General features: G+C 34.8%; 2 protein-coding genes and 1 pseudogene across 6 annotated transcripts in view; 2 read left to right on the top strand and 1 right to left on the bottom strand.

Annotated features, from left to right (window-relative positions):
- Positions 1-3,222: 3,222 nt before the first annotated feature.
- On the bottom strand, positions 3,223-10,482 carry rhbdd1 (rhomboid domain containing 1). 4 transcript variants are annotated; one of them, XM_044120122.1, is made up of 8 exons: positions 10,332-10,482; positions 7,635-7,799; positions 7,021-7,300; positions 6,810-6,942; positions 4,462-4,550; positions 4,178-4,240; positions 3,497-3,631; positions 3,223-3,408 (listed from the first exon to the last, which is right to left on the bottom strand). In XM_044120122.1, the coding sequence occupies exons 2-8, from the start codon at positions 7,785-7,787 to the stop codon at positions 3,293-3,295; spliced, it is 969 nt and encodes a 322-aa protein (XP_043976057.1). In that variant the 5' UTR covers positions 7,788-7,799; positions 10,332-10,482; the 3' UTR covers positions 3,223-3,292. The 4 variants fall into 4 exon arrangements, with proteins under 4 accessions (XP_043976057.1, XP_043976056.1, XP_043976055.1 ...); XM_044120121.1 differs by having other exon boundaries at positions 7,635-7,795; XM_044120120.1 differs by lacking the exon at positions 10,332-10,482 and adding an exon at positions 8,893-9,157.
- Positions 10,483-11,698: 1,216 nt separating this feature from the next.
- Positions 11,699-14,586, top strand: part of eml2 (EMAP like 2) — a 38,916-nt gene continuing 36,028 nt past the window's right edge. Inside the window, exon 1 of one of the 2 annotated variants that reach the window (XM_044120051.1) lies at positions 11,699-11,961. In XM_044120051.1, coding sequence (XP_043975986.1) covers positions 11,751-11,961 — 211 coding nt within the window. In that variant the 5' untranslated portion in view covers positions 11,699-11,750. Of the gene's footprint in view, positions 11,962-13,089; positions 13,106-14,586 lie in introns of those variants that run through there. The other variant, XM_044120053.1, reaches the window with a different exon arrangement.
- LOC122833346 lies at positions 13,800-13,928 on the top strand (annotated as a pseudogene).

Genomic DNA, 14,586 nt, shown 5'->3' with positions numbered 1-14,586 from the left:
CAAAACATAACTCTGATCACTGTGTCAATTTCTTTAAACAAAAATAAAAACAAATTGAATATTTCTGCAGTTTTTAAATCTTACCAAGTACCTATAACTAGTTTCTTCTGCAAATATTTTAGCTCACTTGAAATAAGACAAAAGTAACTTGAAAGTAAATTTTAAGGTGTAATGGTAACATTGACATGGTGATGGAGCCGTTATCTGGAGTCAACGCGGTGAAACGTCGGTTTTCTCTGCAGAAGTGGGTCACCCGAACCGAACCAGAATCAGAGAGAATCACCAACTGTGATGTGAAGGAAACTCTGACGCAAAGACGCAGAGCGTCTGAGTGAGGAGAGAGCAGTGAGATCAAAACCTTTGATTTGGTCTGTGAGACGAATCCAGAGATGAACTGAGAGAGAAAAACACATCAGTCAGCGAGAACAGGCAAGAGAGGAGAGGAAAAGAAAGGAAGAAACGGAGGGGAAGAGTAGATCTGAGCTGACATTTATCTCATCTCTTCAGCCTCTCGAATTGTCGTAGAGAGGAAAGGTCAAGAGGTCGCGGCTCGGTGCTGAACTGAACCCGACCCCTGAACTTCAGGCTCTGCTGTTTGCATCCAATCAGCTCCATTTCTGTGAGCTTCACGCTTCCACAGCAAACCGTTTACACGCCATCAGAAACGAGCAGAAACGCGAAGCACTGTAAAAAATTAAACTCTCACCAAGGAGTTTCTGCTCTTTTTCCAGTGAAAATGTCTCTGAACACTTTAAATATATAAAAACCTTTCAGCAAAATGTAACAGCTTCTTTTATGTCAATATGTTCTTTTTCAATGACATATTATTTCACGTAACATGGTAAAAATGTCTTATTAGACGATAAATGAATTAGTACTAAATATTAAAGGATTTATTCACTCAAAACCAGGGCAGGTCCAACGAATAATGCAAGTTAAGCAGCTGCTTAGGGCCCCATAAAGCTAGCATAATAAAAAAAACAATAATATACGTATTATTGTTTATAATTATATAAACAATAATATATGAAAACAAACATATACGGTATATATTTATATATATATTACATATATAAATTCAACAAATATTACATATTACATCACTTCAAAAAAATATTTTATCACTTGACCTTAAAGGAATGTGAGAAATCAGGCAGATCTGTTATATTAAAAAACTGTTTAGTAGATTTCACTATTTGAGAGCAACTTGGAGAATAAAAAAATAAATCATCAGAACTGGGAGATTGTTCAGAAAGACAAGAGAAGCTCGGTGGAAACGATCCAGAATCGATTCCTGATCAATCAGAACATGCAACGATTAAATCTGCTTCAGAAGCGACCTGTCGCTCTGCAGCTCGTTTACTGCGACACTTTTTCAGTTGCTGAGCAGGATTTGACTCTCGGCTTTAACACCAGCAGCTTGTTTCATTTATGCAACAACACATTTGGTTTTCCTGTGGGAGTCACTGCGATCTCAGCTTGCAAAGGCAACGGCTAATTGACCTTCACACAGGATTGACTGGAGAGGCAACTTTCTCTCCAGCGGGATGAGAGGGTGTGCAGCATGCGCAACCTAAACCTCAGAGCAGAGCCAGGCTGCTGTATGAGCCAAAACGTCTGTTTTTATTAGATTTGTCCATCAAATAGGAGGAAATCAGTTGGAATATTGTCTTTGGAGATCTAGCAGACCGGCACCCCATCAGTTTAAACCAACCTGACAGGAAGGCTGACATGTCCAACAAGCTGGAAGCCATGAACTGTGACTGCTTCTAATTAATTATGTGATTATTTTACTGCCAACATTTCTGTGCGTTTTTAGAGTTTTTGTCATAATATGTTGAAATATTCAGTAACTTTAAAAATGAATTATTCAAAGATGCTCATTTGCGTCACAATCAATACAAACTGAGCTTCATTCACTTCTTCCATGTTTCAATAAAAAAAATAAATCACTCTGTTTAACTTCGCTAACATGTTGAAAACATCTATATGGAGCTAAATTGGGGCCAAAAAATTTGTTCAAAGAAAAAAAAAAAAAAATTGAGACCAAAAGAAAAAAACCTTGAATATTAAAAGCACTTTAACACATTATTTTCAGATTTTAAAAAAATTATTTTCTCAGGTTCAAATTTTTTTTTCAGTATCAAAACTTTCCCAGACTAAAAAACACGCTGCAATTAAAGGCAGACAGAAAACTTTGGATAAATTAAATCAGTGTGAAACTTTGCTGCTGCAAAACATTTATTTTAAGGCCTTTTCAAGATGTTCTGTGATAATTTGTCACAAAAATAAATAATTTAAAAATTAAATAAAAATCATTTGAGAACTCATGAACAGAAAGAGGAAGAGCTGCAGCTTTATTTGATGGCAACAGCCAGAAGGATTTATATATAAAAAAGAAAATGTTTTTTTGTGCAGCTGTACATTTACAAATTAAGGGAGATTAATTTCACCAAATTAATCTCTCTCAAATTCAGATTCATTTCACCAGTTTTCTAGAAAAGAAAAAAATTTCTCAAGAATTTTCTAGGAAAAACAATCCTATTTTAATTACTTGAAAACTTACTTTTATATAAAAAACTCAGAATATTTTTAAAATCAGTTGAAATATTGTCTTTGGAGATCTAGAAAAAAAAATATGTCTAATTTTCTAGAAAAAAGTCAAATGTTTCTGAAAAATTTTCTACAGTCAAGTATTTGTAATTTTTTTTTTTTTTTTAGAAATTATCCAGAAATTTAAAAAGTCAGAAATTTCTGAGTTTTTTTCTGGTAAAACTCAGAAATTTCTGCAATTTTTTGACCTTTCAAACTCAGAAATGTAGGTTTTTCTACAAATTTTTTTAGATTAATCTAAAATTTGAGTTTCTCCCAAAATTTTGAGTAAGAAATTGTTTTTTTTTTTCTAGAAAATTTGAGACTGATTTCAGACTTTCTTATCTCGGACATTTATTCCTCTCTGTTTTTTTGTTTTCTACATGTCCGTCTGTCTAACAGACAGTCTGATATGAACCTGGAAAATGTTTGATGACTTTTATAAGCAAAATGTTCAAACCAACCAGAGTTCAGTTTAAGTTAAAAAAGAACAGAAATCTTCTTTTCACTTTTAGCTCCAAACTTGGTCCTGCAGTCGAAGCTCAGAGGTTTTTACAAAATATATAAACTCAGAATCTGCTCTCTTTGGCTCATTAATAACTCAGGAAAGAACAGAAGGTGGTGAAACTCTGACGTTTGATCGCTTTATTCAGAGCGATCCTCAGTCTGTTCCTTCTTCCACCAGAACCAGAACCAGAGTTCAGCTGTCGAACCGCCGCCTCCTCTTCCTCCTCATCTCCTCGGCGCTGACATCATGAGACAAGTCACGACGTGGACGACCTCGTCTGTCATGGCCTCGCCTGTCATGGCCTCGTCCTGAGAGAATGAGCAGGAAGTAACGTCAGGTGTGTTTCTGTCAGGTGAGGAGTTCAGAGTTCAGAGTTCAGAGTTCAGAGCGTCTCACCTCGGTCGTGCAGACTGTTTCTGATCGCCGCCTCCAGCTGCTCCTCCTCCGTCAGCCCGCCGGTGTACGACGCCGTGTGGTAACCTGGGGGGTCCGGAAAGTATCCAAAGTATACGTCACTCTGGTCTGCATAACCTGAATATGTGAGAGAATGAGAATGACAAGAACAAGATAATAAAAGACAAAACTATGAGAATAAGGTCAAAATATCCTGAGAAAATGTCATAAAATTAAGAGAATAAATTCATAATATCACAAAAATGGAAGTCAAACAAAAATGAAAAAAATAATATGATAATAAAGTAATAAAATTACAAAATTCAGCTCTTAGTGCAATAAAATCTTAAACTTTTCAAAAATAAAGACAAAATTGTGAAAACAAAGTCGTAATAATTTGAGAATAAATTTCTAATATTACATCGATGAAGCTCAAGCAAAAATAAAGTTATAAATTTATTAAAGTTGAAATAATATGAGAATAAAATGATAAAATTATCAGAATAAAGTTATAAAATTATGACAATAAAATCATGCAAGAACAAATTTATAATATTTCGCTAATTAAGTCAATATTATGAGAATAAAGTTACAGAAGAAGGACATAATAATACCACTTTATTCTGGTAATATTAAGACTCTATTTTTATATTTTATGAAATATTTCCCAGCATGCTCTGGTACCTGATGTGCCGGAAGATCTGTAGTAGTTGTGATGTAATCCGTGTTCGTTGGACATGAACAAATCTGGAGAAAACACAGAAACAGAAGAATCCAGTCAGACCAGTAAAACCAGCAAGTTACTGTTAAAACTGTCTAATCGAACTGAAAGACCCGGTTATGATAAATGAGTCGATTTCTAATCAAATGAATTTAAAACGTTGAACATATTTAAGAACCGATGTGTTCGATTTGTCTCCTCAGCGTCAGATAGAAGAGAAAACTAAAAACTAAAAATGAAGTCAGACCTGCACAGTTCTTCATGATTCTGTTGAGCGGTCCGGACGTGTAGAGCAAACCCACCAGGATTCCTGACAGGTGACCCACAAACGAAGTCCTGGAGGAGCAGCAGACACGGATCAATCAATCAATCAATCAATCAATCAATCGATCAATGGTTTCAGCAACAGGGCAGGTCAAAGTGCTTTACATCATAAAAACACAAAAATCAACAATTGAAACATTACATTTAGTAAATATCATCATCACACATTAAGATGTTGGTCAATGTTTCATTTATTATGTTTCAAAAGCAACTCTAAACATTTGGGTTTTAACTCCAGATTTAAAGGAACTCAGTGTTTCGGCTGTTTTTCAGTTTTCTGTTCCAGATCTGTGGTGCTCAGAAGCTGAATGCAGCTTCTGGGAATCAAACACTTCCTGGGTTTAATGGTTCCCAGCAGAACATTTCCAGTGCTCAGGATTACACTGCAAACACTAAATATTACCAAGTCATTTTACTCTAGTTTCTGGTGTAAATGTCCTGAAAAAAGACAAAACTAATTCACAAGTAACTTTTCAGCAAAACATATTAGCTAGTTTTAACTCAATACTCCCTTAATACTAATAAAAAAAGTTATAGTTCCATATTTTTCCCACATTATAAGTGGAAGATTCTACAAATGGATAAAAAAATGCAATTTATTTATTTATTTAACCTTTTAAATGTCACATCTCTATTGTAAATGAGAACTTGTTTTTAATAGCTTACCTGGTTTAAGAAAAGTTGAATAAAAATGTTGTCTTTGTATTGTTTTCAGGTTAATCTACTTGAGAAAAAGACTTATATTCAAAATAAAACTCTTCTAATAAAAAAAAAATGCAGCTTTTTTTTCATGGAACAATTGAATTAAATTTCATAATCAATAGATTACTCGATTACTGAAATAATCTTTAGCTGCAGCCGTAATTAGCAGTAATAATTTTTCTTGTCATTCAGTTATAAACTGTACTTAAAAAAAGAAAAGTAACAAATAACAACAAATAAAAGAAAATTGAAATTCTTTGCACAATTTTTATACATTTCTTTATTTTTAAACCTAAAAATGTAAATGAAGTTACTCTTGAAAAATGATAAACGTCTAACAATAGATATTTATCAAAAAGAATAATCTGTTTTTATTAAAAGGTCAGTTTAGATTTTTGACTAACTAATTTACCAGGCCTGAGGACAAAAACGTCTAAGTTTAAATCTATAATATAAATTATTAAACACGTGAAACAGCTCCATCTAGTGGATCAAATCCAACAGTGCAGTTAATAAAAAAGTATCTTTAGAAATTTAAATAGTATATCATTTAGTGCAGCATTATGTTTAAATAAATTGAAAAATAAACTGGAGATAAACTAGTGGAAAATGGAAGTTAAAGTGTTTCAGAGCTATAAAATAGAGAGTTAAAGTGAGAAAAGGCTTAGTTAATGATTATGAAGCTGTTTAAACTGGTTTTGCTGGGATTAAAAAGCATCATTACGAGTCTAATCTGGGAAACGGCTCCAGAATCCAGGATGTTTTCTCTTAAACCAGCGATCAGGCCAGAAACCTGGGAGTAGTGATGAACTCTGACCTGAACCTTCAGAGCCACGTAAAGACAGTCACAAAGATGGCCTTCTATCACCTGAAGAACATTTCCAGGATTAAAGGACTAATGTCTCAGCCAGATCTAGAGAAACTCATCCATGCGTTTATCTTCAGTCGTATTGATTATTGTAACGGCGTCTTCACAGGTCTGTCCAACAAATCAATCAAACAGCTGCAGCTGATCCAGAATGCTGCTGCTCGTGTTCTAACTAAAACCAGGAAGATGGAGCACATAACACCAGTTTTAAAGTCTCTCCACTGGCTCCCTGTAGCTCAAAGAATAGACTTTAAAATACTGTTGTTAGTTTATAAATCACTGAATGGTTTAGCACCACAATACATTAAAGATCTGCTGCTGTTGTATCAACCTTCCAGAACCTCTCAGGTTCTGGTTCTGGTTCTGGTCTGCTCTGCATCCCCAGAACCAGAACCAAACGAGGAGAAGTAGCATTTAGCATCTATGCACCAAAAATCTGGAACAAACTTCCAGAAAACTGTAAAACAGCTGAAACACTGACTTCCTTTAAATCTCAACTAAAAACCCACTTGTTTAGAGTTTTATTAGAAACGTAATCAATTGCAAATTTATTGATGGAATCTGACTTGATGTTGTTTTGATTGTTGATTCTATGTTGCTTTGTGTTTTTGTGTTTGATTTGATGTAAAGCACTTTGAAATGCCTTGCTGCTGAAATGTGCTATACAAATACAGTTTGATTGATTGATTGATTAAACTCACCCAGGTGCCGTTAAGTGGATCAGGATGAGCTCCACCCAGCTGGCGTAGCGGCTAGCTACTGGCAGCCCCATCATGTATATCACACTGCCAGGGTTAAAGTGGTTATTCAGCACCTTCAGCGCAAACAGCACACCTGGAAATAAAACACACAAACCAAACAGTGAAGAGGACCCAAACGTTTCCACTCAGAAACCCGCAGATCTACTCGTACCAGAGAAGCCGACAGCGCAGTCCTGGCTGTAGGACTGGTCGTCAGCTAGCTCCGTCAGCAGTGCCTCCAGCAGCAGGTACACCGCCCCGGTGAGCACGGAGAAGACGGACAGAACGTAGAGGAACCAGGCCGGGCCGAGGCGCCGCTCCAGGTTCATCCCCTTCCACAGCAGAGACACCATGTTGAAGTACAGATGCCAGTCGTCGGCGTGGTGGAACGGCGCCAGGAGCAGCCGCCGCCAGTCGCCCTGCCAGTACGTCTGCTGGACGCTCACACAGGTCTGGGAATAAACAAAACAAATTAAGGATGAACCGATCCACTTCTTCCACTTCTGAGGTATCGGCTGATCTGACGCAGAAAAACAGCTGACCTGACTTTTTAAACAGACATAAATGTGATGAATTACACATTTATGTCTGTTCCAAGTAACTAAAGTACCAATAAATTGAAGAATTAATACAGATATTAATATCGAATCAGTGCGTTTCTTTTAGAAATCATGCAAAAAGGTGATTATTTCTGTCAACTGAACCACCAAGCACAGTTCAGTAAATGAAAAGAATATATACATCATTTTGCTTTTAAATGTTTGGATGTGCTGATTAGTTTTTTACCCTCAGGAGCGGAGCTGCTGGGAAGAGGAAAAGGTAAACGTTGAGACCCAGGACAGCCAGAGTGACAGGGGGGATGTTGTCCAGGCCCACCTGGAGCAGCTGGGAGCCCAGCATCAGCAAGCCCAGATGGGACGACCTCGATCTCCTGTTCATCCTGAAACCTGCCTGACAGGAAGCAGCAACACGACTTCAACCATGGCCGACGTTACAAACCAGACAGACAGAGCAGAGCAGAGCTCTTTAAGGATGTTTTCACACTGAATAGTCCAAGAAACTCGGTTTGAATGGGGGCCAAAACTGAAATCTGCAAACTCAACACTCTTAAAAACAGCTCTGAAAAGCTAAAAATGATACTGTCAGCATGTTTTGTGACATAAATCTGTGACATTTTGACAAAACAGAATGCAGTATAATATTCAGAATGTTGATTCAAGATATCTGAACGTCTAACAATAGACATTTATGGTCAGCATATCTCCAATTCATTTGGAGATATTTTAAAAAGGAACTTTGACTAGGACTGTCACAATAACAAATTATACTGGACAATAAATTGTCCCAGAAGTTATTGCAATAAACAACAGTATTGTTGTCTTGAGACTATTTTAAGTACAATTTAAATTCTAATGAACATTTAACACTGGAACTGGTAGATAATTTAAATATCCAAACTAAATAAACAACAGAAATAACAAATAAAAAATAAATCATGAAGTCCACGTAAACAAAATTGTCATTTAAAAAAACGAGCTAAAGACTTTTGTCATCCAGTTTTTAATGAGTTGATTGAGTTCACTGTAATTTATCATGCAATTGATTTATTGCCAAACTTTGAACTAATCTCTAAGTTAGTTTTGCTGAGTCATTATTTGCTTTTAAAATTTAATTTGCACTTGTTCAAACTTATATATCACTTGTCTAAAAGTACATTTAAGATACGTTTAATTGGACTTATGACAAGTCAGATAAAAATGTAATTACTTATACAAGTCAGAATGTAATTAGACATTTCTCAAATAGGCATTTTGTGTAGTCAAAATACAACTGGATATCTTAATTAATACATTTAGTAATAAACTAATCTCAAGTATTTGAAATGTAACACAACAGAGCCACAATCAAAACTGTCAGATGACTAATTACCCGCGACAATAACTCAGAAATAGTCCAGATTAGGATGCGTTTTTATCACAAATGAGCGGTTTAAAAAATATTAATTCTTAGCTTAAACAGAAACATAAAAGTTAGTTGTACTCACTCTGAGTTCAGTTCTTCTTCCTTTGAAGGCGCTTCGGCTAATGCTAACCCCACTAACAGTAAAGTTAGTTTCTGGTTTAAAGCGGCTTTTCACCAGAAAAGACTGTGAGGAAACTTAACACCGGCCGACTAAGTGAAGTTTAACTAATAAACCTCTCGGCCACACGTCAGAACGTTTTATTTCTCCTGGTTTCATCATAACGTCTAGCACTTACAAGCAGTGGCTGGAGTTAGGAATGGTCACATGACAATAACAATACTACGTAACAGCGCAGGCGCATTACGGAGTTTAGGGTGGGTGCTGATGACGTCAATGCAAAACGTGTGTAATCGTAAATAGTTTGTAGAGATCCCGAAAAACAACGGGAGTTCTTTACCATTGAAGTCAACATAATTAACGGCAATATGAATAACTGAAACATATATATAATGTTTAAACTCAATTAATAAAAGTTTAATAATTAAAAGTTATTATACAATAACTTTTAATAAAGTTTTGTGTTTTGTTTGAAACACAAAACAAAAACTGCTGATAGAATGGATTTTATTTATTTTTATTTAATTTGCTTATTTAGAAATTCTTCCGTCTCTCATGCAGAAAATATTTCAAAAACAAGAAATACATTTTTATATGCTGTAAGTTGGTTATTTTATATATCATGCATAATAAAATCACATGGACTATCACTAACCTCAAGTGTAACATAAACACACAATACACTGTCATTTTAATACAGTGTGTTTAATAAAAATATCATTTGTTTATTTTTAGGTTTTTGTCCCTTAATATTTCTTATTTATGTAGCAACAATTAGTTCAAAGCGCCTTTTATAAAACAAAAAGAAACACATTACAATGCCAAAATAAAGAAAAGCAATGATATAGTAATAAAAAATTGTTCAGACCAAAATTAACATATTTTCCGGCCAATGTACAAGATGTGTGTATTTGTGCATAGAAAATACAAAGAAGCTTCAGCAGATTATGAAGACTCTTTGGGACTCTTCACCTCCCTTCGGTCAAGGGATGTGAAAATAAAGGCAGGGATGTTATTTGAGATTAGAAAAACTGCACAAATATCAGCAGGGATGCAAAACATCTCTTGAGTTTGTAGGGAGCAATGCTGCTGGGAGAAAGGATCTGCGATAACGGCCCTATGTGCACCTCCGACTCAGTAATCTGTCCCTGAAGAAGCTGTCTAAATAATTTAAACTTAAAAATATAGGATTTGGCATAAGTCTAACTTCTGGGATATAGAAAAATGATTATAGTTGATTTAAAATAAACTAAGTTTGTCTTATTTTAGTTCACTCATTCATTCATCGGCGCTCCCTAATCATTTAAAGTAGGAGTAGCTGCTGCTTCTACATCATTTATTAAGGAACAAAACCACGAAACCGAGATTACATTTCGCCTCTCAGAGACTGAAACCTCACTCACCCGTTTGTTACGTAATTTGGACGCACACTTTTTCAAGTCTTAACCTTTTCTGCCTCCAATGATCAAGCAGCTCAGCTGGCGGAGAAGCTGTTGTTATAGAAACAGCGACAGGGAGGGTAGATAGAGGAAGACATTTCCGTAAGCTAACCGTAGTTAACAGGGAAACCGGAAATGGAATAGTCGGATTTTCAAAATAAACATTTCTAATTATGTGAATGAAATTGCAACCAAATGAAGAGTTTAACATTTTACGATTAAATACAAATTATCAGAAACACAATCAAAGATAAAAAGAAAACTCCTGAAATGAAGGTTTTCTATGATATTCAACAAAATAAGTTTTTTTAAGTGACAATTTGTGCACATTTCTTTAAATATAAATAAGGAGACATCTTTAAAAGAAGTGCTGAAATTTCCAATAATTTCTTTCAACTTGACAATAATCACATTTGGTCAGGAATTATTATTGATTTCAGCTTATTGATTTCCAGAATTGAAAAGATTTGTTTAACAGTACAAACAGGAGAGTCAAAAACCAAAGTGACCTATGAATGGGAATTACAGATTTAAACGAGTTGGGAGAATCTTTATGATATTAACCTCTGGCCTCCGTTGTAAACCCACACACAAAGCTACAAAATGCATAAAAAAACAAACATTTTAGAATGCTTTTTATTCACTATCCCATAATTATTACATTCATTTAGTATAAATTTGCTTCATACCTTCTGATTTTAGATGGCCATGATTTCTGTGGTGGAAAGTTTTATTATCAGATAATCAAATATAAATTTATTACCAAAAAATTTTTTTTTTTTTTTTTTACACAATCCCCTCTTTTAATGACATTAAACTATGAAATATTCTATATTAAACTCATACATTTTATTTTATTTCCATTATTTATTTATTTACTTACTTATTTCATGCAGCAGGACTGTTCATTTGGCCTTTTTCTCACGAGCAACTTGTTTGATGAATTGACTGGCAAACAATTAGAAAATGATTAAGTTATTTTAATGTATATTTTATTCTAAATATAATGAAAAGCAGAAAACAAAAATCATGATGAAAAATTTAAGATAGAAAATTATGGGATTCAACTTTTTTTTTTTGCGTTTTATTTCTCATAAATGCTCTAAATAGTGTTTTAGAGGATTTATGGGCATTCTTTCACACCTAAGAAAACGATGAAACATGGTGACGGCAGCATTATGTTGAGTCTGTTCAGAAGGCTGCAGTTTTTGTGTTCCAGTAGAAGGAGGATCCCAAAATATGGTCAAAACAGAAGCGACATGCTTTTAATTTGAAAATAATTAACGGAAGTTAGTCTGTAATAAAAACGTCGGCTTGCCGCTGGCTGTGAAGCTGGAGCGGGAGAAGCAGAGGCAGTTGAGGCAGGTGAAGGTGTGAATGTGAATGTTTATGGATGTGGGGGAGACGGAAAGCGGTGAGGGCGTGAAGACGAGACGGAGAAAAGCGAAGGGAGGACGGGGGAGTCCACCGAGAGCCGGAGGAGCCGCGGACAGGGGCGGCAGAGGAGAGGAGCGGGGAAGGATGTCAGAGAGGATCGCTTCGTGTGGGAGCCTGTGTGACGGCACCAACCTGCTGCTACAGTACTGCAACAACGGTGAGCCGCCTGTCACCTCCCGGCAACACGTACACACCTGATGGCTTCAAGGAAACACGAAAATACACACATATTTTTAAAATCAAATTATTTTATTCGGTGGTACATTTACTTACTGCTTTTAGAACCATTGTTCTATATTGCATTTACTTATTTAATTAAAATTTTTATATGAATTATAAATATTTTTGGTTTAATTTGCACAATACATTTAAAAAACAATCATTAAACAATCAGTTAGAAACAGATAGTCCATTGGTAATATTTTTTATAATATTTTAGTTTTCTAATCTGTTTTAGAATAGAAAGTATTTTTTGTTGTTGTTTCCATGTGTTTCCAATATTTAAATTGAATTAAATTTAGGTTAGTAAGCCCAATTATTCTGAAAACTAATCTTAAAATAAATGTATTGGTAATATTTTTTCTTGTTTCTGTTTGTTTCTAATATTTGAATTAGAATAAATACATATTTTGGTTAGTAAACACAGTAAATCTGAAAATTAATATTAAAATAATCAATTTAAAATAAGATACTGTGGTATTGATAATATTTTTATTGTGCGTTTTAACATTTTAAATCAGGAAATTTTTGAAATCTATTTTTTTAGTTCTGTTTTCTAATATTTAAATGAGTTTAAATGTAATTTTTTTTGTTAGTAAGCACAGTTAATCTGAAAATTAATCTTAAAATAATCAATCAAAAGATCACAGGTATGGGTAATTTGTGTTATTATTTTTAATCTCTAATAATTCGTATAAACGGTATTTAAAAATAGAAAGAAATTAAAAAATATATATATGTTTATTTCAACATATTATAGAGGTGACTTGTAGAAAAAGTGATCAAGTGTCCCTAAATTATTATTTAATAAATAAATAAATCTAACCTCATGTGTAAAAACGCTACACAACTCGTTTCATAAGGGCATTGTTAATAAAACAAACAAGGAGAAGTTTATGAATACCTTGTACTGAAAACCCTTCCGGGTTATCATAATTTATTTTTAACCTTTCTTTTTTTTTGCTTGTGTGAAGCGGCTGGGAATGCCGTCTGCGCATGCGCGTACTGAATGGCTATGTTAATTGATCATTAGCTTTGCTCATTTTCCAACATCGATTCAAGAGGTAAAGCGACGTTTCCTGGTGAGTTTATCTGATGCCTTAAAGTGTGTGTTTTCTCCAAATATATAATATTGTTGATATTAAGTAAAAGTTTTAATATATCGGACTGAGTGTTACCTTCTCGTAGTGTTGGTGACTTATTTGACTCGTAGGTGACTTATTTGGTGTCCAGTTTACGTCTGGGCTTGCTGTACATTTTTACTAAAGTTTATTTTTTAAAGGTTCCTGGGAATATTTAACAAATTATAAACGGGTTGGTATTTAGAGCCTCTCCTCGCTGCCATTGGGCGCTGTTATGAGTTACTATGTCGATATGCATATATATTATTTAGTGTCGTATATAAATTAGTTAGTGGGCTATAAACTTAATTTAGCACCTCTGGAAAACGTTATTTAAGTAATTGGAATTAAACAACGAGAAAAATCGGCACGTACCGTTATGTGAAACTAAATTGGGAGTCCTATTCGCTTCTCCGCTTCCTATTGGACGAAACCATACCACGTGGTTTCATGTAAACCCGTATATTTTCATTTAGTTGACTGATTGAGTTTAATATCCCGCGACATAATAATACTAAAACTACCGGGTCATCATAAAATACATATACCATTGTTTCTGTTATTGCTAAAACTTTAAATTAATTTTAAAATTTCCGAACCGTGAGTTAAACTGAGCTCGGCCTGGTAGATATGGTTTCCTCCCCAGTTATGTGGCATCGCTTCTCGGCCTTGAGGACTAAATATTAAATTGATTTTTGGAACAAGGAGCTGGTATTGGGGCTTGCTTCATCCACTCCATGCATTGACCTGGTATTGCAGAATCTCCAGGAACAGTGCTCCTCCATTATGCTGTTAAATATGAATGCTGTTGAGTACAATAAAGAGTAAGCATTGCAGTATCAGAGACAATTTGCCTTAACTTCTGCAATCTTTAAACCTATTTATCAGGAGGATGTTGCAAGTCCAACTCTGAATGGCTCAAATAGGAAAGAACAAATGGAAGGCTTTTGGAACAACATAGTCAAAGTCTGGACTTTTTTTGAGTGTGTTTTACTTTGGAACCTGTCATGGTGGGTGAATTAACACAATGCATAGTCATCATCTGACCTCACACCTCTGGGAACTTTGGCGGCTATCTTGGTAGGCACCGAAACAAACTGCCATAGCAGTTGCTATGGAGTTGCTATGACAATAACAAACAAGCCACGAGATAGAACTAGCTCTCGCCTCGTTCCCAAATTATAAACAACTATTACTTGATTACAATTTTACTGAGATAAATATTGGATATTTACTGTAATACTTACTATCAAACTAGCAATAAGCCATTGGCTTGTGTTGTTAATAGTTGTTACCACCACAAACGTTAGCAAATCAATTCAGCTTTCTGACTTTTAGCTGCACACAGAAAATGGTTGTATGTCTTTCACATTGGGTTGTTTATCTTATCATTTATCTTGCTAAATATCTTTTCAAGGTAAGAATTTTGATTTATTGTTGTC

The sequence above is a fragment of the Gambusia affinis genome, linkage group LG06 (assembly GCF_019740435.1).
Source record: "Gambusia affinis linkage group LG06, SWU_Gaff_1.0, whole genome shotgun sequence".
NCBI lineage: Eukaryota > Metazoa > Chordata > Actinopteri > Cyprinodontiformes > Poeciliidae > Gambusia > Gambusia affinis.
This window is presented reverse-complemented; position numbering and strand designations above follow the sequence as displayed.

Excerpts from the sequence above, each read along its gene's own strand:
- rhbdd1 (XM_044120122.1), bottom strand. The coding sequence starts at position 7,787 with ATGAACAGGAGATCGAGGTCGTCCCATCTGGGCTTGCTGATGCTGGGC. Across the intron at positions 6,943-7,020 it reads CTGCGCTGTCGGCTTCTCTG|GTGTGCTGTTTGCGCTGAAG; the intron begins GTACGAGTAGAT and ends TTTTATTTCCAG. Across the intron at positions 4,241-4,461 it reads AATCATGAAGAACTGTGCAG|ATTTGTTCATGTCCAACGAA; the intron begins GTCTGACTTCAT and ends TGTTTTCTCCAG.